This window comes from Ursus arctos, unplaced genomic scaffold (assembly GCF_023065955.2).
Source record: "Ursus arctos isolate Adak ecotype North America unplaced genomic scaffold, UrsArc2.0 scaffold_12, whole genome shotgun sequence".
NCBI lineage: Eukaryota > Metazoa > Chordata > Mammalia > Carnivora > Ursidae > Ursus > Ursus arctos.
The window spans coordinates 23,554,952-23,581,090 of NW_026622786.1; the positions used below are offsets into that span (position 1 = coordinate 23,554,952).

Consider the following 26,139-nt stretch of genomic DNA (forward strand, 5'->3'; position numbering starts at 1 on the left):
ATGCTCGTATGCTTCAGGATGTCCCACCTTTACTGGAACTCTGTTCATTTTTATCTTCTTCTTTCTGTTCTTCAAAATGTATAATCTCTGTTCACTGATCCTTTATTCTGTCAACTCAAATATACTGCTGAATACCTCTAGTGAATTTTAAATTTTGGTTATTTACTTTTCAGCTCCAGAATTCCATTTGGTTATTTTTAAAAATTTCCATTTACTGATACTCTCTATTTGATGAGATAGTATCATCATATCCTTCCCTTTACTGCTATATAACCTGGATTCTTTTAATTCTTTAAATATATTTATAATAGTTGCTTAAGTCTATATTGGCTAAACATGACATCTAGGACTTTTTAAAGGCAATTACTGTTGCCTGCTTTTTTCTTGTGTATGGGTCACACTTGCTGTTTCTCTGCATTTCTCAATTTTTTTTTGTTGCAAATTGGGCAATTTAGATAATGTACTGTAGTAACTCTGGATATTGAGCCCATTCCTTTCAGGTCTTGCTGGCTGCCTGTTTGTAACTTGGCTAAACTATTTCAGTGAAGTCTATTTCCCCTACAGCGTGCAGACACTGATGTTGCCTCTCAGAGTGTGCAGCCTTGGCCACCGGCAGTCAGTCTGGCATGATAGTGGTTTTTAGCAGGGCTCTCTTAACTGTCTCTTTCCCTGAACTTTGTAAAGCTGCTCGCCTCTGCTGGAATCACACTTAGCTGTTACTCTCTAGTGCTATTTTTTTTGATAATAGCCTGGAGCATAAATTGCTCCACAATCCGATCCAATTAAATTTGGACCTCTTGGCAGGGAGAATCTCTGACGCTAGTCTCTGAGACTTGTCTGACCCCATGAGGGCTGTTCTTAGCTGTCTCTTTCCCTGTTTTTTTTTTTTTTTTTTTTTGGTTAAACTACTAGCTAGTTGCTTTCATGGTGATACCAGCCTCTTCTTGTTTACACCAAAGTCTCCACTGTTTCCAACAGTGTTCCATGCTACGCACCAAATAAAGTCAATTTCATTCTTACTCTGTTCTTACTGCACATCTCTTCCCCTGGGCAGAACACCTGTGTCACTGTTCCATAGCTGGTGGCAGGGACTGTAGCCTCTGGTTTTTTTGGCTTACTTCTCTAGGTGTGGAACCTCCACCCCACAAGCAAGCTGGGGCAAGGACAACTGGGGCCCAGTATTCTTGCCCTGCCATGCATGGGATAAAGCTTTCCGTCTATGAGTGGGTTTGGATGAAGGAAGGGAGCCCAAGATCTCTCACCTGTTCTTGCCTAGAATAGAGTTTCTGCAACAGAGTGCTGGAGTTGGGAGGGGCATGAGAAATGGAAGCCTGCCCATTTCAACTGTAGCCCCATACTGGGAGCTGAGGACAAAAGGAGCCTTGTGTTTCCAGCTGCACCTGCCAGGAATAGATCTATCATCATTCTGAGCTGGGGCAGGGAGAAGCAGATCCTGGTTCAAATGTCACAGACTATCACTGCTCTTACTGAGAGTTAGTAGATTTTTTTATATACTGTTCCATATGCTGAATCCCCTTAGCACAATTTCCAAAGACTTTAAACAGTTTTTTAAAAAATAATTTTTACCAGTTGTTTTGCTGGGTAGAAGGTCTGTGAAGCCCTCGCACTGCCAATCTGGAAGTTGACTCCCCCTGGATAGTAACTTTATAATGAAAACCTGTTTCACAGAAATGACATTATGATTTGTAACACTTTCCAATTTAAGGCTGATGCAAAATTCACTTTTTTACAATGCATAGAATCTCTCAAATGCCTCAGAAATACACTGCTACTGTACCCCAATTTTTTTCTCCCTTTGTTCCTTTAGTAACAGAATTCCCAAGGTTCAGCTGTACATATGGCTGACAGGCTACACTGCAAGACTCCTTTACAGCTAGGTGTGATAAGAGAAAAAATCCTATCTGATAAAATGTGAGTGTATACACACACACACACACACACACACACACACACACACACACACCAGATCATGCCCATAAAAGGCATGACTCCCCTTCTTCATTTCCATTGGTAGAAGGTGATATTGGCAACTGGAGCGGTCATATTTGATTAAGAGTTAGAAGCAAAGTGTTGGAGATAGAGCATCATGAGAGAAAGAACCTTGTTCTCTATTATCACTGAGCTACTATAGTAGTCTTGGGATGTCTATCTCATCTTTTATAAGAAATGAATACAGTTTCAGTCTTACATCACTATATTTTTGTCTCTTTGTTACAGCTGCCTATGCCATATCCTAACCATATAATGCCATTATGTAGTTTGATAAATTTGATAGGAATAATACTATTGATATTAAAGTAATTATCAATAATGTCAAATTTTCAAGTGAAGAATACTGAGTTCTTAGATATTAGGAAGTTTTCAGTGGCATACAAAGAAGATAATATTTGCAAGGCACACTGGATTAAATTGAAAGCTGATCATGGGCAGAGGCTTCTCCAGGCCCAGCTGTTCTGACAGGTGACTGCAGCAATCATCTTCCTGAGGATCACCAGTTGGGAAGCTCTGATACATTTTATAGAATTGTATATTGGTAAAGAATCTTGGGATCCAAACAAGTTAACTTTAATAAGCCCTTTTGGCATGTGTAATTTTTAGATTTAACTTCTAAGAGTTTACCAATAACTTTCTGTTTAAATAATAGTCATTAAGTTTTTCCAAATATATACTACAGCACCAGAGCTGTTGCTGGGATTCACATGTTGGTCTGCAAAGTATTAATCCTGCGAGCTGAAATATGTGATCATAGGTCTCTTCTATGATCACTCTCTTGTTTTTATAATCATTACACTGAAAATACTTCCATGCTGATTTTATCTTCAACTAACACTGCTTTCTTTGAAAGAAAAACAGTGTTACTATATAAAGTGATTTTTAAATTGAAGGACACCTATGCATCATTTGTGTTTTCAAAATTTATGTTATATAAAACAAGAAATAAAATAATCAGAATATAATATTTTCATCAAAATTAATGGAAGTAGTTAATGAAGCTCATACCAGTATGGTTGTAGACAACATCAGTAATACAAAGAATATTCCATTCTTTTTTCAATTTTTCCACTAGCTGTCCAACATCATTCCAGGTATACTTTTTATTAGGTCTTGAAAAGTCAGGATTTAATTCTAACTGGTTGGCAAGGGAGTAGGACGATCTAGATAGTCCAAGAGTTTGTAATGGGGTAAAATGAATCATGTTGTAACCTGCAACACAAGAAAATAAACAAAGACCACTGTAAGAAAAAAAAACAAAGTAAAACTAAGCAAAACATAAGTTTAAACTTCCTTAAGTAATTTTAAATAGCAAGCCAACCATGCAACTAGAAAAGGAGTCAAAGACTAGGGTTTAACTCCTAGCTGTACCCCAAGTGACTTTAAGCAAGTCTACTTCAAGCAAATCTTTCAGAATATCAGTGTCCTCATATATAAGACAGATAAAATGAGATAATGTATTTGAAAAAATCATTGTACACAGTGCCTAGTTATTATTAGGGGTTCAATTTATATTTGTCGGATGTGTGTGTGTGTGTATATATATATATATATATATATATATATATATATATATATGTAGAAAATATATTTTATGTAAGTATATCAGCATGTCTTGCTCCTACTTTTAGTGCTCCGCTATACTTGTGTTCTGTTTCAATTATGTCAGTAAACGTACTTCTTTCTTCATATTATATTCAACTTGAAAGTAGAAAATTAATATTATCCATTGCATATACCCTTTGGATATAGGGCAGCACACACCTTCTGTATGGAAGACAGTTACTCAATGTTGAATTAAAGTTATATGCAATATAATATTTTTTCCAAAACATTTTGAGAGTTTACTACTAATTTTCATATGTCAAAGTAAAGTCTTAAGAGATAATAATAATCTCATTTTATTATTAGAGTTCCTTAATTTACTGAGTTGAACCATATAATTTGTTATTTTTGTAGGTTAAAAATGGTTAAGCCTTAACAACTTTATATGACTCTACTTATATTTCTAAATATACAAAGAAACAAAATTAAAAGGAGAATCAAAGCTTTTGAAATCTGTATCACAGAGGATAATTACATTTATTTTAAACGAAAAGAAAGATAGCTGACATTACCTGATTCTTTTGCAACCCTAAGTCTGCTTTCCCATTCATCAAAGGGTCCCAGACATTTGGCTAAAAATGTCTGGAGAGTAACACAGTCCAAGGGTAACACGTGATTATCAGCACCAACATGTAAAATAGGATCCACAACTATGTAACCCCCACCACTTTTCTCATTTCTAAGGAGAAAACAAAACAAAAACTTCTCAATTAATGATAGTCTGACTCTCTAATGGGAAGTTGAACTGTCCCATTTAAAAATATATTTCTAAGCACATAAAATCATTTATAAAGTTGCAATGAAACTCAATGGAAAAGCCTCATTTTATCCTTTTCTAATCTGTACATAATGATATAATACATATAACATCTAATAATGTTGCTTTAAGGAAAAATAAGTGTACTAAAATCTGTCAGTAATAAGGGCACTCAAGCAAATAGCATCTTATAATGAAGTTATGTGAAAAGACTAGAATATTCAAGTGTTTACTTAAAAAAATACTTTGAATCTTCAATGAGTCTTACAATTACTTCCTAGGAACCAAAGAACCATATTCTATTTGCATCTCAAAAATTCCTATAAAAACTGCACTGCCATGGTTTATATAATAACTTTTTACAAGCTAGATAATTTAACTAGGTAGAATAAATTAACCCCCCCCCCACATATAGAACACCTGACTTACCCTTGAAGGAAGTAATACTGAAATGATCCAGCTTGCTGAAGATTAACTTTACAGTATTTATCAGAATCATCTTCTCTTTCTGTTGGATTTTCCCATTCCAGGGAACGGAATTTTTCTCGATTAAATGCTTCTCCAGGAAATGGGTAATTTGTATACACAGTAACTGCTTTTCCCTGTAAAGTGGGGCCTAACCGGAACTGTAGTTCAAACCCTAAACAAAAAGCACATTTCAATAAACTCACTGTAGGAACTTATATTACACCACATTAAAAAATAGATGTTTTATTTAAAGTATTACATTAACTCTGGTTTCTCAACTATGTTTAAAATAACTCCTAGGGGGGTGCCTGGGTGGCTCAGTCGTTAAGCGTCTGCCTTCGGCTCAGGGCATGATCCCGGCGTTCTGGGATTGAGCCCCACATCAGGCTTCTCCACTAGGAGCTTGCTTCTTCCTCTCCCACTCCCCCTGCTGTGTTCCCTCTCTTGCTGGCTGTCTCTCTCTCTCTTAAATAAGTAAATAAAATCTTAAAAATAAAATAAAATAAAATAAAATAAAATAAAATAAAATAACTCCTAGGGACACCTGTGTGGCTCAGTTAAGTGTCTGCCTTTGGCTGAGGTCATGATCCTGGGGTTCTGAGATCAAGTTCTGCATCGGGCTCCTTGCTCAGGGGGGAGCCTGCTTCTCCTTCTGGCTGCTGCTCTCTCTCCCTGGCAAATAAATAAATAAAATCTTATAAAAAAATAAAATAACTCTTAATAAATAGTGCTGGCTTTGGAACTACTTTGTATTCTAATTTAGCTGAATTTTATATTTTAACAAACACTTTACATCATAGAACTACCTGCTCTGTTTATATCATAGAACTGCTGCCTCCTGGAAACTGATTCCTATTTGCATGGCTACTTAGGAATATGCAAATTCTTTCTTTTTTCTTTAATAACATGTCTTCAAGTTTATTGAGTACTTTGGAAAACTAGGATAGCACTAAAGTAAAAAAACAAAATGAAATCTTACTGAACTTGAAATCTTTCCTTTTAATTTTAATTCCAGTATAATGAACATACAGTGTTATATTATTTCCAGGTGTACAATATAGTGTTTAATAATTCTATATGTTACTCAATGTTCATCATGGTAAGTGTACTCTTAATCCCTTTCACCTATTTCACCCATCCCCCCACTCACCTCCCCTCTGGTAACCATCAGTTTGTTCTCTATAGTTGAAGTCTGTTTTTTGGTTTGTCACTTTTTTTCTTTGTTTTGTTTCTTAAATGCCACCACATATGAGTGAAATCATATGGTATTTGTCTTTATCTGACTGACTTACTTCATTTAGGATTTATTCTCTAGATCCATTCAAGTTGTTATAAATGATAAGAGTTTGTTCTTTTTTATGGTTAATACCACATCTTCCTTATCAATTCATCTATCGATGGACACTTGGGCTGCTTCCATAATTTGGCTATTGTAAATAATGCTGCAATGAACATATGGGTGCATATATCTTTTCAAATTAGTGTTTTGATATTCTTTGGGTAAATACTCAGTAGAATTACTGGATCATATGGTAGTTCTACTTCTTATTTTTTGAGGAATCTCCATACTGTTTTCTGCAGTGGTTACACTATTTTACATCCCCACCAACAGTACACACGGGTTCCTTTTCCTCCAGGATGTGCAAGTTCTTATATTACCCCATTTCCCATGATCCCTCAGCACTTTCCAACCCCCCGCCCCCACCTCTGAATTGATTGCCCAGAGGTGGGCATTTAAGTACTTCGAGACCTTTGCTAGTATTTTTCAAATAGCAACAGAAAAAGTGAGTTTTTCTGTGGTGTCAGAGTATGTGATGTAAAACTTGGGAGGTATGAAGGAACAACCATCTCACCATAGAGAGAAAGCCAGTCTTCCTGAGAGAAGACAACCTTTAGAGAAGCAGTTTTCAGAGTTCTAACAGGAGCTCCAGAGTCATTTGAGCCTGATACCTGTTCTTGATTCTGCTCAAATCCAGAGGTGTGGTAATAAAGACTTAACAAGTGGCTGTGTGAGGCTGGGGTTGGGGGTTGGAAGTGCTGAGCCTTGACTCAGCAGCATTTGCTGATTTTCTGGGGGAAAGAATCTACTGTGGTCAACCTTAAGCTGCCAATATGATATCACTGAACATGGAACTGGGAAGAGATATGCACAATCAGCTCTTGCGAGTCAACACAGTGATTCCAGCAAACTACTGCCTCTATCCCTATTTCTCATGATTTTTAGTATTTAATATTTAAACCTTTCTTTGAATTCTGAGGGCCAAAACATTCCCACTTTTACCTAAGTTAGGCTATTTCTATTAAAATATATCTGAGACTTCTATAATGTGTTACAAGTATTTTGCCATGAGAAGAAAAAATATCAGCACATTATAGTTATAATTTTACTGTGAAATAAAATTGTGGTTGGTTCAGGGCAGATTTTAAATCTTGACTATAATTATTAGAATGTGAAAATTCTGACTATAGTAAAGTCTATTAGAAATAAAAGGCATGTAAGAGTATACTTATCATGATGATCACTAAGTAATGCATAGAATTGTTGAATCACTATATGTATATCTGAGATTAATATAACACTGCATGTTAATTATACTGGAATTAAAATAAAAAACCTAATAAAAAAGAAATATAAGGCTTATAAATTTTATTTTATTTATTTATTTTTTAAAGATTTTATTTATTTATTCGACAGAGCGAGAGAGACAGCCAGCGAGAGAGGGAACACAAGCAGGGGGAGTGGGAGAGGAAGAAGCAGGCTCATAGCGGAGGAGCCTGATGTGGGGCTCGATCCCAGAACGCCGGGATCACGCCCTGAGCCGAAGGCAAACGCTTAACCGCTGTGCCACCCAGGCGCCCCAAGGCTTATAAATTTTAATCATGAATGTAACATTTTAATTAAAGGGTGATAACCAATGAAGGCAGGAAAATTTAGTTTTGCTGATTTTAACCTTTAAGCTTAAGGAAATTTTTAAAAATTTATTTATTTATTTTTTAGATTTTATTTATTTATTTGTCAGAGAGAGAGCATAAGCAGGGGAAGCAGCAGGCAGAGCAGGCAGAGCAGGCAGAGCAGGCAGAACAGGCAGAGGGAGAAGCACGCAGCCCACTGAGCAAGGAGTTCGACACGGGACTCGATCCCAGGACCCCGGGATCATGACCTGAGCCGAAGGCACTTAACTGACTGAGTCACCCACGTGTCCCAAGCTTAAGGAAATTTTAAAAACTTATTTTATTTATTTATTTTTTTACTATTAAGCATAGTTGACACACAATGTTATATTACTTTCAGGTGTGTAACATAGTGATTCAACAACTGTACACATCACAGAATGCTCACCACAGTAAGTGCAGCCATCATACAATGTTATTACAATATTATTGGCTATATTCCCTATGCTGTATTTTTCATCTCTGGGACTATTTATTTTATAACTGGAAATGGTTACCTCTTAAACTTTTTGAAAAGAAAGAAGCATACTAATATCTATGCTTTTAATGCTCAATTTATTAAACATCTAACAAAGTATAGAAAATTATGTAATGAGTGTAGACCATGTATAGGAAACAAAATAGACAATGATCTCTGTCCTTGTGGAGCTTGAGTTCGAAAGGGGGAAGGCGGCCATTAAACAATGAACATGACAAATAAGTAAGAAAAAAACAGTATGTCAGGGAGCCATAAATGCTACGAGAAAAAAGAAAAATAGAGGAGTGTGAGGAAAATGGGGGAAAAGAAGAGATGGTGGGGAGGTGGTAGCAATTTTAAATACATGGTTATTAGGAAGTTGAAAAGCTTGAGAGAAATGAAGGAGTTAGCCACATGGCTATTCATGGCCATCTATGGAAAGTATTGACCAAGCAAAGGGAACAGAGTGGACTTAGGATAAAAGCATGCCTGGTGGTTCCAGAAATAACAAGAAGCTCAGTATGTGTGGATTGGAATAAGCTGGGAGAGAAGCAGTAGGGTATAAGGAAAGAGAGGTAACGGGGAAGTCAATCATGATTTTGTAAGCCATTGTAAGTATTTTGGCTTCTTCGTTGACTGAAATGAGGAGCCAATGAACAGTTTTGAGCAAAGAAGTCACATGACCTAACTTGTGTATTAAGTCACTGTGTATAATATATCACTCTGAATATGTCTGCTTCTGGCCATAATAGAGTAACTGATATTAGATTTGCCCTCTCCTGAAAAACTAGAAGAAAGATATGAGACAACTGTTTTCAGAAATAAATAGTGAAGGACTGTGATGCCTGAGACAAGGGTGATTCCTATGAACTCTACCTTTCAGACTGGGGAAACCTTCTGGACTGTGACACAGGGAGCAGGAACAGTAGTCTAGTTGAGAAGACAGAGAATAGAGTTTGGGGAGGGTAAAGAAACTGCAATTTTCAGGGCAGAGTATGGCACAGAAAAAAGTTATGCAAAGAAAGAGCTCTAGAAAATTACCTAGGGTCATCTTGAATCTGCCTGAATACCAGGCTGACATGGGTAGTGTTTGACTCCAGGAGGCTGGGCAAAGAATAATTACTAGGAACTGTCAACTGACCAGTTCCCAGAGCCCACTCAGGCCTGGGAGATATTGCAATTTTCAAGCAGCCAGAGTGAAGAGACGTTGTTGAACACCTGTTGTATTCAAGAGTCATGTCTTATGTAGTAGGGCTAACATAGCCCTAGAATAAAAACTACTATAAACCTATCCAGCCAAAGTTTAAAATAGCCTCAAAAGAATAAGCTGACCCACAGATAATGTATATGGCTGCTAAAATAAAAGGCATCACTTCCTTAAAGGAAGACAAAAAATCCAGAGATACAACAACAGAACATTCACAATGTCCAGCATCCAATAAAAAACTGCTAAACAGAAGGAGGTGAGAGCATCAATGACACAGATATCTGGGGTAGGCCATTCCACACAGAGGAAGCAGACGATGTAAAAGACCTGAGACTCCCACTTCTGGCAAAGATGGAATGAGTAACAGGGATTGGATTTACACTCTTCCTTGAAACTTAAAAGAAAGAAATCAGGAAAAACCAGACAAAATATATGAAATGATAGTTTTCAAGCCTGGACATCAGGCAACAGAGGGCAGTGATCCCTAAGAGACAGAAAATAAGCAATGTGAACCTTACAACTGCCCCTTCATACTACCTTGGAAGAATTTCCAGATTGAGGCACAAAGAGGAGAACCAGGCAGAGCTCAACTAATTTTCTGAGCTAAGATGGAGCTAAGAATCTGTCAAGACCGAAGCAGCTAGTTTGAGATGAGAACAGTTAGGAGGAGAAAGCTGCACAGAGACAGAACTCCAGAGAGTTGCAGAAGGTCTCCCTTGAGTATTCAACAGAGTACTGATAAGTGCATGTCTGAGACCAGGAATAGGGCTTGTTCTCACCAGCCAGATTGGAAAAAGTCATAATTCATGAGGCACTGGGGAGAAAGTTCAGAGGATCTTGTTTCAGTAGTGGAGAATAATGAGCCCGAGACTGGGCATAGCCTAGACTAGCTTTATAAATCATAAAAGTAAAGCTCAAAAGTATTAAAATATTTCTAAGTAACTTAACTCCATTCCAAAACAAAGACAAAAAAACATTTATAAGAATCCAAAAATACCCAGTATCCAACAAGGTAAAATTCATAATTTCTGGCTTCCAAACGAAGATTATAAGACAAACAAAGAAGCAAGAAAACACAACCCTTAATGAGGAAAATAATCACTTAATGAAAACTGACCCAGGAATGACACAGATGTTGAATTAGCAGATAAGGAAGGACATTAGTTATCATAACTGTATTCCATGTGTTCAAAAAGTTATGTCAAGACATGGAAAATATTAAAAAACAAAATAGAACAAAAGATCCAAATACAATTTTTATAAATGAAAACTATAAGATTTGAGATGAAAAATTTGCAACATGGAATTAATGGATGGTGAGACATGGCAGAAAAAAAATTAGTGACTTTCAAGACACAGGAATAGAAATACGCAAAATGAAACAAAGAAAAAAGAATCTAAAATTGAAAAGCATCAGTGATCTGTGGAAGAATTCAAGTGGCCTAATATACAGGTAGAGTCCTCAAAAAAAGAGGAAAGAGAGGGGGGAGATCAAGTATTTAAAGAAATAATGGGTAGAAAACCCCCCAAATTTGATAAAAACAAATTTACAGATCAAAGAAGTTCAATAAATCCCCAATCAAGAAACATGAAGGAAATCACACCAAGAAACATCAAAATCAAATTGCTCAAAACCAGTGATAAAGAGAATATCTTATGAGCAGTCAGAGGGGGGAAGATGAGACAGTAAGTTCAGAGGAACAGTGATAAAGATGACAGATTTCTCATGGGAAACAATAAAAGCAAAAAGACAGTGAACCAATATCTTTAAAGGTACAGTTGATTCTTGGACAATACAGGTTTGAACTGTGCAGCTTCTGTGCACTTAACACTTTTTTTTTTTTACAGTATAGTACTATAAATGTATTTTCCGCATGATTTTCTTTTTTTTTTTTAAGATTTTATTTATTGGAGAGAGAGAGAATAAGCAGGGGGAGGGGCAGAGGGAGAGGAAAAAGCAGACTCCCCACTGAGCAGGGAGCCCTATGAGGGGCTCAATCCCAGGACCTGGAGATCACGACCCCAGCAGAAGTCAGATGCTTAACTGACTGAGCCACCCAGGCACCCCCTCCTTAGGATTTTCTTAATAACAGTCTCTTTTCTCTAGCTTACTTACTGTTAGATTACAGCATATAATACATATACAAAATATGTGCTATCTGTAAGGCTTCTGGCCAACAGTAGGCTATTAGTATTTAAGTTTTGGGGGCATCTAAAATTATACTTGGATTTTTGGCTGCATGGGGAGGGAGTCAGTGCCCCTAACCTCTGCATTGTTTAAGGGCAGCTGTACTTAAAGATTAAAACTGTCAGTCTTGAATTCTATACTTGGTGAAAATATCTTTAAAAAATAAAGGTGATTTTTCAATGTCAGAGAAAGATATTACAAATAAGCAAGCTGAAGCTACAATGAACCCTACTGTGGTGGATATGAATCAGAGATATCAGTATCTGCTATTATATATATATACAATGTCAGTTTGATTCAAAGCAAATCCTGAAATGCAGAATATGTGGATGTTTCAATCATGTTTAAAATTGCTATTTGGTAGAAGTAAATCCCTCCCAATGATGTTCAACAGACGGTAAATTCTACACTACAACATTAAATACCAGGTAAGCTATTCTTCGTGAGTAGGAGATTTCAATAAAAGACATTAAGAGAATGCTGGACTCTTTCAATCCACTCGAATACCTCTACCTTTGCCTACAGAAATACATATACTCTGTTTTGCGTACTGCAAATAATGTGAGGAATAGAAGCGCTAGGCATTCCTTGAAAAAATTATAATTTAGTGATAAGTACTGCTAAACATACTCTTGGATTGTACTAAATTATGAATATAAATTTTTTCATAGCAAGTGGCTTTAGCAAGTAAGAAACAAATTATCCAAATGGCATTATTAAGTAACTACAAAATCCAGGGACTCACTTCTACTTCTCACATTGTACAGTGAAACTTATAATTTCTTTTCCAAGTAGCTATATACGCAAATTCTTCTATACGTAATTTGGCATAAATATACTAAGTGTTAATAAGGCTTATGTTTGACCCAATAATTTCATATGCACATATATTTTCTGAGGAATTAATCAATGATGTAAACACAGAGTATATTCATAACAGCTTCATTTATTATAATTAAATAAACTGACAACAAACTAAATATCTAATGATTGGGAATGATTAAATAAATTATGGTACGAATTACAGTATTATCCAAGCTAGAATATTATAAGCCATTTTAAGTCGTGTTATCTAAAGATATTTAATAAATGGCTACTTTTATTCCATTTTGTTCATTTTATGCATCTATATAGATCTTTTGAAATCCTTCCTGGAAAAAAGCATGGCTGAAATGTGGCAGTAAGCCAGGAGGTGGAATTCACACACCATTATACCATCAGCAGGTTTCAACTTGCTTAGATAGTATAAACCCAATTTTGTTTTGAAATAAAGAGCACAGAAAAAAAAGGCTTTTTATACACTTGTCTAATTTTATAATTGGGGTAATATCATTTTAAAGTTAGAGGTACAATTATGAAGAGATAGTCTGAGAAATAATTGCCCAAAGAATTAAAACACGAAATTTTAATAATCAGTGACTATGAGAATCATAAATATCTACATCTTTACAATAATGATTAAATTTATTACAGAAGTGGTATCATTTTGAACAAGTACAAACATCAGAGATTAGCTGTCTGAGCATATTTAAACAACCTGTCTCCTGTTCAGTTTATGCAAATATTGTTTTTATCATTACACAAGGATTCAGAGAACTTGTAGTACAAAGGTTAAAACTCATCCAAAATCTCAAAACAGTATTTGGATTAGGGGTATACCCTCAGGAAAAAACTGACACGAATTCTCTAAATATGAATATTTATTTATTTATAGACTACACATGTATAATGATTTAATAAATTATATAAATTATAAAACATAAATGTGGGATAAGATGTAAATAAAATAAACAATATTTTAAATAATTTTATTTATTAATGGATGGAAAAAATCTTTTAGCTCTCACTAAAATTTAATATTGATAATATCTGTCAGTGACAGCAATGTGATTAAATAAATTTCATTAATTTTAAGTCTTGGTTTAATATTTTATGATAAAGTAATTTAAAAATTCCAACTTCTGTTTATTGATATTTGGTTTAGTGGCCTCAGACTTGAAAAAATACCACACAAAAACACCCAAATTCAAATGGAAGAAGCTCTTTGTGGCTATGTTTACTCATCTATGACATTAACTTTTCAATCCCATTCACCAGTTATGTAAAGATTTTTGTTGAAATGTGCTAGTGAAGATATATTTTCCTGCCATCATCAATTGTTTTTATAAGCTAATAAGACATTCCATATTTATATATTAAACAGATGATTTGAAAACCAACTGAAATCCTTTATTTGGGAGATTTTGTGATTAGAAAATTTTGTTATCAACTTTTTAAAGAGGGCAGATATTCACTATATGGCTAAAATCGTATGTTTAAGTGTTACTAAAATACATATTCAAAATGTTCTTGCTATAGCAAAGGTCAGCAAACTATATCCAGCCTACTATTTGTTTCTGTAAATAAAGTTTTACTGGAACACAGCCACGCCCATTCATTTATGTGTTGTTTGTGGTTGCTTTCATGATACAAAGGCAAAGCGGAGTAGCTACAACAGAAAGTATATGGCCTGAAAGCTGAAATATTTGCTATCTGAACCTTTACAGGAAAAATGTGCTCAACTCTGCTCTATACTATTAATTTTCATCAAAAAGCAGTTAACTTTCTCACTTAGGTTTACCTCACAGTTAAATTATGTTCATTTTTTCAGAAATTTTTGGGGCGCCTGGGTGGCTCAGTCGTTGAGCGTCTGCCTTTGGCTCAGGGCGTGATCCCAGGGTGCTGGGATCGAGCCCTGCATCAGGCTCCCTGCTCTGCTGGGAGCCTGCTTCTTCCTCTCCCACTCCCCCTGCTTGTGTTCCCTCTCTCGCTGGCTGTCTCTCTGTCAAATAAATAAATAAAATCTTAAAAAAAAAAAAAAGAAATTTTTTTTTCAGAAAGTATTTTCTAAGTACTGTACTACTGGAAGCTACATGTCATTCCTGAAAAGGACAAATCTCAAACAGCAAATATCAAACATTTTCTAACTCATCTTTGAGTTTGACAACCTCTTGAGGTAAAAGAGGCATTTATGGTTATTCTGCCTTTTTTTTAATGAAGTATTGTATAGACTCTACTATTTAAGATAGTATAACTTTAATATGTACTTAACCTGGATCAGCTAAAAATGTAATCTGTGGCAACATACTGCAAGAAAACCAGATGTGGTGTTACTGTCAACCCTTTCCAGACCTACAACCTCCACTCTTTTCTCAGAATATGTCTTTTTTGTTTATAACTCATCTGACACACAAACTGAAAGCACCAATGTCAATTTATGCATTACCAAAATGTAACTGCTTTTTTAAATCTTTTTTTAAATTTTATTTATTTATTTATTTTTTAGTGATCTCTATGCCCACCATGGGGCTCGAACTCATGACCCTGAGATCAAGAGCCACATGCTCTGACTGAGCCAGCCAGGCACCCCCAAATTAAATTATTTTTTAAAAACAAAAACAGATGAAAGAAAAAAAGGGAAAAGAAAGGAAAAATCCTGTACTTTTTTCCTATATTCCAATAGATAGATCAGTGCCTACCCCTAAAGGTACATAGCCACTCTGTAGACCTCTAATAAAACTCCCTGAAACTAAAATTTTTATATACAGTAAATGAAAAACTAGACTACACAGAGTATGTCAGATTCCATAATTACTCACTCAGTTCACTAAAATTAGCTTAGGTCATAGCAGTACATGGTGTGGCTATCTTATTCCTCGTAGAACACTAGGAATACTTTACTCAGATTAGCTACTCCCTCCTGTAGGCAACTAGTAAAGTGAGTGATTAAACTATTAATATAAACTAAATTTTTCCGTCCTGTTCCTTCCACTAAATTTATATAAGCTCTGGATCCTAATTAAGAAACCTTGATAAATTTTTTTTTTTTTTAAGTGTAAGTTGAAATTTGACCAACCAATATAAAAATAGAAGAACTCCAGGTTTGGGGAAAACTGATTTTGTATTATTCTGCAACTGAATGAAACAGGAAATATAGGAGAAGGCTATGATTTGGCTACAACAAATAATTATTTGGTTTTGTACTTCTTGAATTAGAAGAATCTATAGAGATATTAGCCTTGAAAATGAGGAGGAATACTTTCTTAGGGAAAAGTGAAAAGAAAAGAAAAATGAAGAATGACGTGGTGACCAATTAAATATGAAAGAACCAAAAACTGCCAGAGTTTTTCTTCACACCTAATTGGTCGCCAAGTCCTATGAATTTTAAAATGTCTCATACTCTATTCCCTTTTTTCTGACTCTGATGTAGTTAAACCCTTATTTTTAACCAGACATGTTTTCAAAATAGCCTTCTTGATGATTTCTTGTCTCCAATGTCCCTTCATCTTTCACATTATAATTATCTTCTATAACAATATGATCACCTCATTACTACACACAAAAAATTGACATGTTCCCATTTATATCATTTGGTTAAATTTAATGTTTTTAACTAGAGTTATAGACTGAACCACATCATTCGTACTTTATAAGCCCTTTATAGTCCCTTCTTCAAATAGCTTGGCCGAATTAATACTTTTTGCTAGCTTTAACTGATGTTTTGGTAATCAATCAGCAACGATTTATTGACTGTTGTACATTGTACTAGGTCTATAACACTTTCCCTATTCTCACAGATCTTAAACTCTAGTTGGACACTATAAGACCAATAAGCTTTTAGAAACTGCTACATTGTTCAGAATTTAATTGTTCTGTGCCTATTGTGTGACTGGAAATCAAAGAAAGGAGATAACAAAAAAATTAAGGAAAGACCTCATGGAAGAGGTGGAATTTTAGCTGAAAGTTGAGAGGTAGGCAACCCACGGAATGATAGGAAAGGGATTTAATAGATATAGAGGAATCTGACAAGGGTGAAGGTGTCAGGAGAGCTATGAGAAAAGCCAGCGGGAAGGGAGTTAACAGGAGAACTGTAAAGATGTAGGACACTAGTAATGGGGGGCAATGAGATAACAACCTTGGCTAGGGAAGGAGGATTACATTACAGAATGTCTTGGAAGTCAGCCAGAGGCATTTAAATTTGACTTTATATATAAACACCAATTAATGAAAAGGGAAGAGATGGCATAAAAAGATTCTTCTTTTTTTTTTATTTTACTTATTTATTGATCAGTGTGAGAGAGAGAGAGAGAGAGAGAGAGAGAGAGAAAGAGCATGCACAAGCAGGGGAAGGGCAGGCAGAGGGAGAAGCAGGCTCCCCGCTGAGCAAGGAGCCCAATGCGGGACTCAATCCCAGGACCCTGGGATCATGACCAACTTAACCGACTGCGCCACCCAGGCATCCCAAGAAGATTATTCTAGTTTAATCCATATTCGGGCATATGAAAGAGAGAGACAGGCAAACAGAAACATTTGGAAAGAAATTATAGGGCTTAAAGAGACTGCAGTTAAAGAGAAGAAATTGTCAAAGGAGAGTACAAAGTTTCAAAGGCCCTAAACTAGGAAAATGGAGATATAACTAAAATAAATGGGATGGGAAATAAAGGTTTGAGAATGGGGAGGAGATGGTTTTGGGCATGTTAGATTTAAGCATGTCCAAGTGGAGCTATCCTGAGTCTATTCTATAGTGTAATACCTGGATGAAGCCAAGAATCCAGGGGGAAAATAGATAGGTATAGTGATCTATCAATGCCTTATACCCATTTAGGACTTTAAAACCATGTATTATTAATTTTGAGCTTCAAAATTCAGGAAGGTAGAAGAGCAGAAATTAACATCTTCATTTCACAAATAAATAAATGTTAATAATTTATGTGACTTTCCCAAAGTCAAACAAGTTGTTAGCAGCAGAGCCAAGAAGATTCTAGTCTCTTACACTTGCCATTATATTCATGGCTCTCAAAAAGCAAGCAAAAGTCAAGGTTTTTCTTCCAAAAAGAGTCATCAGCATAGAAGCAAGAAATGAGGCTACGAGAAATATATAGCTCTTTGAGGGCAGTAGAAGAGAAAAAGAAAGGATTTCTTGCAGATAGATACAATTAATTAAAATGTGGAAGGAACAAGGCTCAGAAGAGACACCACCAAGTTGACAAGAGTACTCAAGAGGGTAGGAAAAAAATCAAAACCAGAAAAGTGCAGAGTCAGGAAAGCCAAAAATGGAGTACTCAGTGATCTTAAATGCCAAAGTTGGAAGAAGGTGATTTGGCTTGGAGGTAACACATTTGACGGTTGAATTTTTTTTTTTTTTTCAAAAATTTAATTTGAGATACGGGGGGGAAAAAATCCTTCGATGTCTACTATCAGCATCTATCTGTTATATTATTAAAAGGGGTTGCATTTTATATTTCATACATTAAACTTCTACTTTACAAGTTATATTAACATAAATGGAAGCGGAATGTTTTTCAATCTTGAAAAATCATAAAGTCTTAAAAAAAAAGCTCAAATATATTTCAACATAACCTGATAAGATTTTTCACTTTTTATTTGGCAAAAAATATTTTCAGCCTTTATCTTCTCCATATTTGAGAGGCTTTTGAAAAACATAAATAATAGTTTCCTTTTTGCTGTGATCCATTTTACTAAATCAAAGTTCCAGTAAAGGAAAAGAATGAGGGCTATAAAAAAGCAAAACTGGAAAAAAAAAAAAAAAAAAAGCAAAACTATACATACACCCCAAGTATAATTGCATATGAAATAATTTACCAAGTTTTTATAATAGTTGTTAACAGAAATAACATGGTCAATGCCTTGATCCTATATGCAACTTCTGTCTTATGTGGAAGTTACCATGGAAAAAAAGTGACCTATTTTATCTTTGTTCTAACATGACAGATACAACATATTTTCAACTTTATAACTAAAATTAACTTTCATTAGTGATATTTTTAGAATACAGCACCATCCTTGCACTGATCAAGTTTAGAAAGGTCCTTGGAAATTGTATCTAAAAGTTTCAAAAAATTTAATATGGCAATAAATTAATTTTAAAGGCACATAAAAAAATGTAAAAGACACAGAGCTAACTAAACGACTTGCTACTGACCTTGTTCAAGTCTGAAGAGGGTCTTTTCCAGCTTTTCCATTTCGTTCAGAAGTAAAATTCTAATCTGTTTACTGTGTCCCATTTTGGCTTCTAGAAAACTTGAAATCTTTCAGAAGAATTAAAAGAACTCCGAAATCGAATGAGTTACCCCTATGAAACAAAAAGGAATTAAGATAAAGAAAATAACTATTATCTTAAATTCTTTAAGGCTGACAGCCGCACTTACATGTTCTAAACGTTTTAACCCTAGCAGAGCAAAGAGAAAGAATGAATCTTATAAATAAGACCTGAGAAGGCAAAATTAATAGTTGTTTCCTCCCTTCGAGCACAATAGGACCGAAGCAAAACTATTGTATTATAGATTCTTACAATTAAAACAAAAAACAAAACTAAATTATTCCCAGAGAAAAGCAATACGTTTTGGAAAGCCTGGATTTGGGTTGGGGGGAAAATTCCCGGTCCCAAGCCAAAAGGCGTTGAAGACTACAAATGGCACTTCTGCTTACAAGAGATTAGCCTGCTCAAAGATAACAGGTGGGAGAGCTCCCCATTCCCAAATTCGGGTTGGAAGCCACCAATGGGGAGATGAGAACAGAGGGAAGCAGTTGTTGCCCCTGGAATAGCTGCAGCAGACATAGGATGTACAGACAGAGCTATAGATAGAAAGAACGCGTTTCCCAGACAGGCCAGCGGCATTCCTAGCACTTACACTGAGCAAGTTATACGTGCGGCTTCTGGGACACTGCAGGACCCGCGACTCTGGTGTTGGAGTCGGGGGAGGAGACGTGAAGGAAAGCAAAGGAGGAGACGTGAAGGAAAGCAAAAGGGGAAAGGCAGGCTGCCCAGGCGCAAAAAGCAGACCCTGACAAGGAGGGCCGGGCGCCGTGAAGGGCAAAGGGCGGGGCGGCGGCAGCGGGGACAGGGCCGCGGCCGCTGTGTGAATGGCAGAGAGCTTCTACGTGACTCCGCCTCGCGCCGGTCCCTGAGGAGACCCTCGACCCCACAGGGTCTCGAGCGCACACACCCGGGTGGGAGCTGTCAGGTCCCCTCGCCCACTTCCGGGAGGCTCCGCACCCGCTCGCCGCGACCGCTAGTCTCGCGAGACTGTGGTCAGCCCGGCCGGGGTCCGGGAGGCGGCCGCGGCCCAGGCAGCGAGCTTCTTTTCTTCTCGCCGCTAGGGAGGTGCGAGGTCCGGGGTGTGCACAGCCTTTACCAGCTCGCGAGCTCACGGTTGAACGTTAAAATGCTGTGGTAGAAGGCCACCGCTAAGTTGAGCTGCACAACAGGGTCGTTTTGTGGAAGGACTAAATGGTGGGAAGCAAGAGACCTGGCTTCTAGTGCTTCTTCTACCACGATGTGTTTTGTGTCTTTGTTTTGATTTTTAAAAATTTTAGAATATCTTTTTTTTTTTTTTTTTTTTTTTTACGTGGCCTAAGTTTGCTTGGCCCCAATTCTCTGAATCTTGATTTCCCCATGTCTAAAATGAGGGCCTGGCTACAGGCTCTGACATTCCATCCTTCATGTGTCTAACACAAGGCACATCTTGAATGCAGACACGGAACTACTAGGTAGGTGAAGTGTGGCCAGTTTACAAACAATTGAGGGTGCAAATACCACTTGTACAACGTCTGGTTGTATCTGATGTACACTGCATAGACCTGAAGGTTGTATGGGATTAAGGATCTATAGTGGCTGTTGCTGCCCGTATTTTAGGCCAGAAATTTAGGATGTGGTTCACATGCCTACGGAGATTTAATGCCTGGGGAAAAGAAAACCCTTCTTCTAGAGCCTTTTCAGGACACCTAAGAATCGTGACAAAACAGACAAAAGGTTTGGAGTGTGGAGAAAAATCTTGCTTTCCTTATTATGGAAATACTGTAGGTCTAAAAATAATGGGTTGAGGGGCGCCTGGGTAGCACAGTCCTTACGCGTCTGCCTTCGGCTCAGGGCGTGATCCCAGCGTTCTGGGATCAAGCCTCACATCCGGCTCTTCCGCTGGGAGCCTGCTTCTTCTTCTCCCACTCCCCCTGCTTGTGCTCCTTCTCTCGCTGGCTGTCTCTATGTCAAATAAATAAATAAATAAAAATCTTTAAAAAAAAAAAAAAGAAACGCTTAAAAAAAAGAGAGAAAAAAATAAATAAAAATAATGGGTTGAAAACTAAAGATCCTCAAATATTCGTTTCAGTAGATTTCTGAGAATGGCTAGTTTCAAGTGGTCCAAAACAGTTGGGGAACCTGTTGTTCACTTATTCATTCAACTAGTATTTATTGAGCACCTAGGATTTGCCAGGCATGGAAGTGAAACAAATTCACTGCCCACATGGAACTCCTACATTGTATTTGTGGGAGACAGATAAACAAATTAAATAAATAAATTATAGAAGATAATAAATGGTTGTAAGAAAAAGAGAAGTGGGAAGTGTGGAAGAGTCAGGAGAGGGAGTTTTGCCATTGTAAATACAGTAGTTAGTTAAAGGACTTGTGGTAAATTGACGTTTGATCCCAATGAGAGTAAGAGGAAGGAGGATATCCAGGGTAGAGGATTACAGAACTGCAAAGGCCATGAGGTAGGAGCATATTTGGTGGATTCAAGGAGGCCACCATAACTGAGTGAAGAGAGTGATAAGAAATTAGAACAGATAATGCGGTGGGGTTGGCAGCCAGATTTTACAAGGTTTTGTAGGCTATTGCAAGGATTTGGGCTTTTAATCTGGGCAAGAGACATTGGAGGATTTTGAACAGAGGGGTGACATAATCTGATAGACCTTTTAAAAGGATTACTCTGCAACTGTATAGAGAACAGTTAAATAAAGTGGAGGGTGTGGTGAGGAAGGAGGCAAGACCAGTTAAGAAGTTATTTCAGTTAACCAAGAGATAGTGGTGTGTGTGTGTGTGTGTGTGAGAGAGAGAGAGAGAGAGAGAGAGAGAGAGAAAAGGTATAGCAGTAAAGGTTGTGAGAAGTTGTTGAATTTTGGGTCTATTTTGAAAGTAGAGCTTATACTGATGAAGAGAAAGGAGTCATGGATGATTCTAAGGTTTTTAGCCTTAAGCAGAAGATATACTGAGCAACCAGAGGATACACTGTCCAATAGAAATGCAATGAAAAAAAAATAGAAAAGAAATATAATGTGCCATATAGGTAAAAAAATATTTCAAGTAGACACATCAAAAAAGTAAAAAGAAACAGGTGAAATTAATTTTAATAATATATTTGATTTAACTCAGTATGTCTTAAACATTGTTTAAACACGCAATCAATATAAAATGTTATTGATGAGATTTTTTTAGGTTCTTCTTTCCTACTGAGTCTTCAAAATTTGGTGTGTATTTTACACTTCTAGCATGTCTCAATTACAATAGATACATTTCAAGCACCCCATAGCTTTGTGGCTAGTGGCTACCATATGGATAGTGCAGAAGAAGCTGCCATTTAATGAAAGAGGAAGAAAAGGGAAGGAGCAGAATTGGAGGATGAAATTCAGGAGTTTGGTTGTAGACTGTCAGTAACCAAGTGAAGATAACTATTGATTTTTTTGACATGACTGTCAAACATCCAGGTAGAGATATTGAATGATCACTCGTAGCCCTGGTCTCTACAGTAGTGTTTTTCAAATTGTAAGTCATAACCCATTGAGGGTTGTAAAAGTAATTTATTAGTGCAACGAACAATCTTTAAAATAAAATAAGAAAGATCTGAATGCACTGCACCTGGTAACACTATTATTTCAAAAACTTCTGTTTTTATTATGTTTTGTTGTACTGGGTCATGTATTCGTCCTGGGGGTCATGGTCAAAAACATGTTTGAAAGCTACTGCTCTAGAGTGTATGTTGTATAAAAGCATAATAATTCATGATTATGAAATGCGCCTGGGTTTTAATCCCAGCTTTGCCACTGACTAGTTGTGAAGCTTTGGAAGATACTCAACCTTTTTTGTGCTTTGGTTTTTGCAGCTGTAAAATAAGGATAAAAATGGAAGCTACTATTAATTAAATGAGGACTTAGAACTGTGCCTGAGTAGTCAGTACTGTGGAAGTACAACTGTTCGAGTGGGACCCTAACTGATGTGAAACACAGTTCGCATTCATGTTTGTCTTCAGGCTCTCCTACCCATACCCCCTTCCACTTTCAGTCTGTCCTATGACCTCTCATCGCACTGCTCTCCTGTTCATCACTCTTCCATAGGGCTCCAGAATTAGACTTTCCTGCTGTCCCTCTGCCAGCAAAACAGTCGTGTTAGTGCCCAATATTTCAGCTAGAAATAAGGAGTAAAACAGACTGACAAAATGAATTCCTTTAGTGGGGAATTATTCTTACACAAATGCTCGAATTTTAAAAGGTTTGTCAATCCAAATGATCTTAATTTTGGAGATTTCATATTGTGAAAGAAAGTGAGGAATGTTAAGTAATGAGAACATAATGATTCAATGTGATATATCTCCAAGATTACATTTACAAGCCACATAATGCCCTTTGTAAAAAAGAAAAGGCACACTAGTGTGCTATTTGTGACGTTCTTGGAATGCCAGTGAATGTAGCAGTCTAGGGCTACAGTGGTGCCATGTGCTGCTTCATTTTGGCAAACATTTGTCATGAGCCTGTCCTGTGTATAACAGTGATCTATATATACACAATAATCTCATGCTGGAGTTGTCAGGAGAAGACTCTCCTTGAGGAACATCTGATGGATGATCTCAGCCATTTGGCAGTGACTCTAGTGTTTTCTAAAACATTGATATTAATGTATTTGGGGAGTGGGAGAAGGGCTGTGGTCGAACTGTCAGAAAGCACTACAGTGTGTCTTAAGGTCTGTGTATGTGTGTGTCTGTTTTTGGAAAGGAGAGGAGTTATTTGGGGTATTATGTATAGTTCATTCCCAATTCTGTGATACTCTGGTCTGAAGGGGACAAGTCTGCCTCATTTGGTTTTTTATATCCATCAGCATTTTCTGGTGTATATTATTTTGTAGTGATAATATACTGACATTATTAATAATTTTATTTTGTAAAATTTGCAAGTGTGTTTCCAAAAATCTCTTAAATTGAACAATTAATTCTGAACTTTTTTGAAATATCCAGATTTAGCCAGCGAAGAGAAGATAGGAAGACAGGAGAGGAAATAGAGTTGACATAAGACACGTACAAGGACCTAATATAATGACATAGAAATATGGAAACCAGAGAGAGATTTTTTTGAAAAGGGAATGGTACAATATAAAGAAAACGGTCTTTGGAAACAAACCAGATATTAGTTTTTATCTCTCTGAATTACAGTTGACTCATCTGTAAAATGGAGAGAATAACACTTCACTTGGAGGGTTTTATGAAGATGAGATGAAATAATGAAAGCGTTTATCAAAAATCAGGCTTTTAATAAATGATAGCCTAAAAAGAGAAGGGCTGATGACTAGTTGTCTTTGCTTGATGAGGGATGGCAGTTAGACAAAGCAGATGAAGAAGAGGCTCCCAGAGCATGGGAATCAAAAGACATAATCAAAAGGTATCTTATTCAGTGAAGAGGGAGCATAAAAGTGGATTCATAGAGTGAAGTCAGAGCCCAAGGTTTTCGCCTAAATTATAGAAAACAGGAAGGACATTAAGAATGAAGTAAGGTTTAGTTGCTGTACAATTAATATTTGTTAGAAAAATTATTGAAATGCACATATATAGAGATAAAGATAGTTGTATTTTATTTAGTTTTTTTTAAAGTGATTACATACAACTCTTTTTTTTTTTTAAGATTTTATTTATTTGTCAGAGAGAGAGAGCGCGCGCGCGCGCACAAGCAGGGGGAGGGGCAGGCAGAGGGAGAAGCAATCTCTCCACTGAGCAAGGAGCCTGATGAGGGACTCAATCCCAGGACCCCAGGATTGTGACCTGAGCCGAAGGGAGACACTTAATCGACTGAGTCACAACTGAGTCTTGATATTTGTATTTTATTAAAAAACAAAAGAATACAAGTCAAAACTTGGGCTCTTAGAGCTTGCATAGGAAAAGTCATTTAAAAAGTCCTAAGCATCAGGGATGCCTGCATGGCTCAGTTGGTTAAGTGTCTGCCTTTGGCTCAGGTCATGATCCTATGGTCCTGGGATAGAGCTAGTGTGGGGCTCTGTGCTCAGCTGGGGTGGGGGGGGTCTACTTCTCCCTCTCCCTCTGCCCCTCCCTCTAGCGTGCTCTGTCTCTCTCTGTCTCTCAAATAAATAAATAAATGTCTTTAAAAAAAGAGTTCTAAGCATTGATATAACAAATTAACCAAAAACAGTGTATGAAATGCTTGGAAACCATGATAGGAGGAAACCCTGAGAGGGTTTTTTAGTGGTGATATTTTCTTTTTTCTAAAGACAGGTCTTTTAAAATGTTTTTTGGCCCCCAATTTAAAGCTAAATCATTTTACCCTTGCAAATAAATTTAACTTCCTGTTGAAATCCTGACTCCAGAGTTCCCCTGTAGAAAGGTTTAGAGTTGGCAGAATGGTTGGGGAGAAAGGGTGAGAGAAGGAGGGCTTGAGCTGATTTTCTGCATTTGTAAGGACTACTTCAGCTGCATATGACAGAAAAAAACCGAAGCAAAACCCAAAGCAACAGTGACTTAAACAGATAAATTTGTTTCTCACATAAAAGTTTAGAAGTGAGCAATTCAAAGCTGGTGTGGCAGCTCTGTAAAGTCGTCAGGAAGCCAGGCTCTCTCCAGCTCACAGCTTCCTCCCTCTTGTTATGTGGACATTATCATAGTATGAGAAGGCTGCCAGAGCTCCAGCTATCATATTCAAGTTTGAGCAACATGATTGGGGAAGAGGAAAAGAAAGATGCACCTCCTCCCTTTAAGTATTCCTGGAAATACCAGACAGCATTTCTGCTTCTATCTCATTCACCAAAACTTGGTCACCTGTATCTAGGCAGCAATGAGATGAGTCCAAACCCAGGTTTTGTTATTAAGGAAAGAAAGAGAGAATGAGTAAGTAGTGTCTGCTACAATTTGCATGGTACTTTATTTTTTATTTTAATTGTTTTCAAAGTAATACAGTTTGGAGCAGGAGGATGGAAGGCTCAGGAGGAATGTCTCCAAGAAAAAAAATGGGTGGGGGGGCACCTGGCTGGCTCAGTGTAACCCCTGATCCCGGGATTTTGAGTTTGAGCCCCATGTGTGGTGTAGAGATTACTTAAAGAAAAAAAAAAGAGAAAAGAAAAGAAAAATAATGGAACTGGTTGTTTAGTGTGCTTGACCACACTGAGAGATGTTTCACAAGAACCTTAGTTTTCTGTCAGGAAGCTTGGGGGTGATGAAACAAACAAACTTGCCCAAAAAATTTAAAAAGTCCAGTTGGAGACTGTAGTTATAGATCTGTCAGCCAAACGAGCTTGCTACAACTAAACTCCAGAACCAGCCAACTTACCCTCCCCATCACGGATGGACTGGGGAAATCATGCTCACTGCATGTTTACTCCCCAGAAAGAAGGGCAGAGGTGAGCCAAGCTCACCAGTTATTTTTCCCTAATTTACCAACCAGGTAAA

General features: G+C 36.9%; 1 protein-coding gene across 4 annotated transcripts in view; it reads right to left on the bottom strand.

Moving 5' to 3' along the window:
• The window catches only part of AGL (amylo-alpha-1, 6-glucosidase, 4-alpha-glucanotransferase), a 78,662-nt gene extending 58,847 nt beyond the window's left edge, over positions 1-19,815 (bottom strand). Inside the window, exons 1-5 of one of the 4 annotated variants that reach the window (XM_026497548.4) lie at positions 19,339-19,815; positions 18,630-18,779; positions 4,805-5,015; positions 4,131-4,297; positions 3,022-3,225 (exon numbers count right to left, since the gene is read on the bottom strand). In XM_026497548.4, coding sequence (XP_026353333.1) covers positions 3,022-3,225; positions 4,131-4,297; positions 4,805-5,015; positions 18,630-18,711 — 664 coding nt within the window. In that variant the 5' untranslated portion in view covers positions 18,712-18,779; positions 19,339-19,815. Of the gene's footprint in view, positions 1-3,021; positions 3,226-4,130; positions 4,298-4,804; positions 5,016-18,629; positions 18,780-18,855 lie in introns of all 4 variants that reach the window. The other 3 variants (XM_044383619.3, XM_044383617.3, XM_044383616.3) reach the window with 3 other exon arrangements.
• Between the last annotated feature and the right edge of the window lie 6,324 nt (positions 19,816-26,139).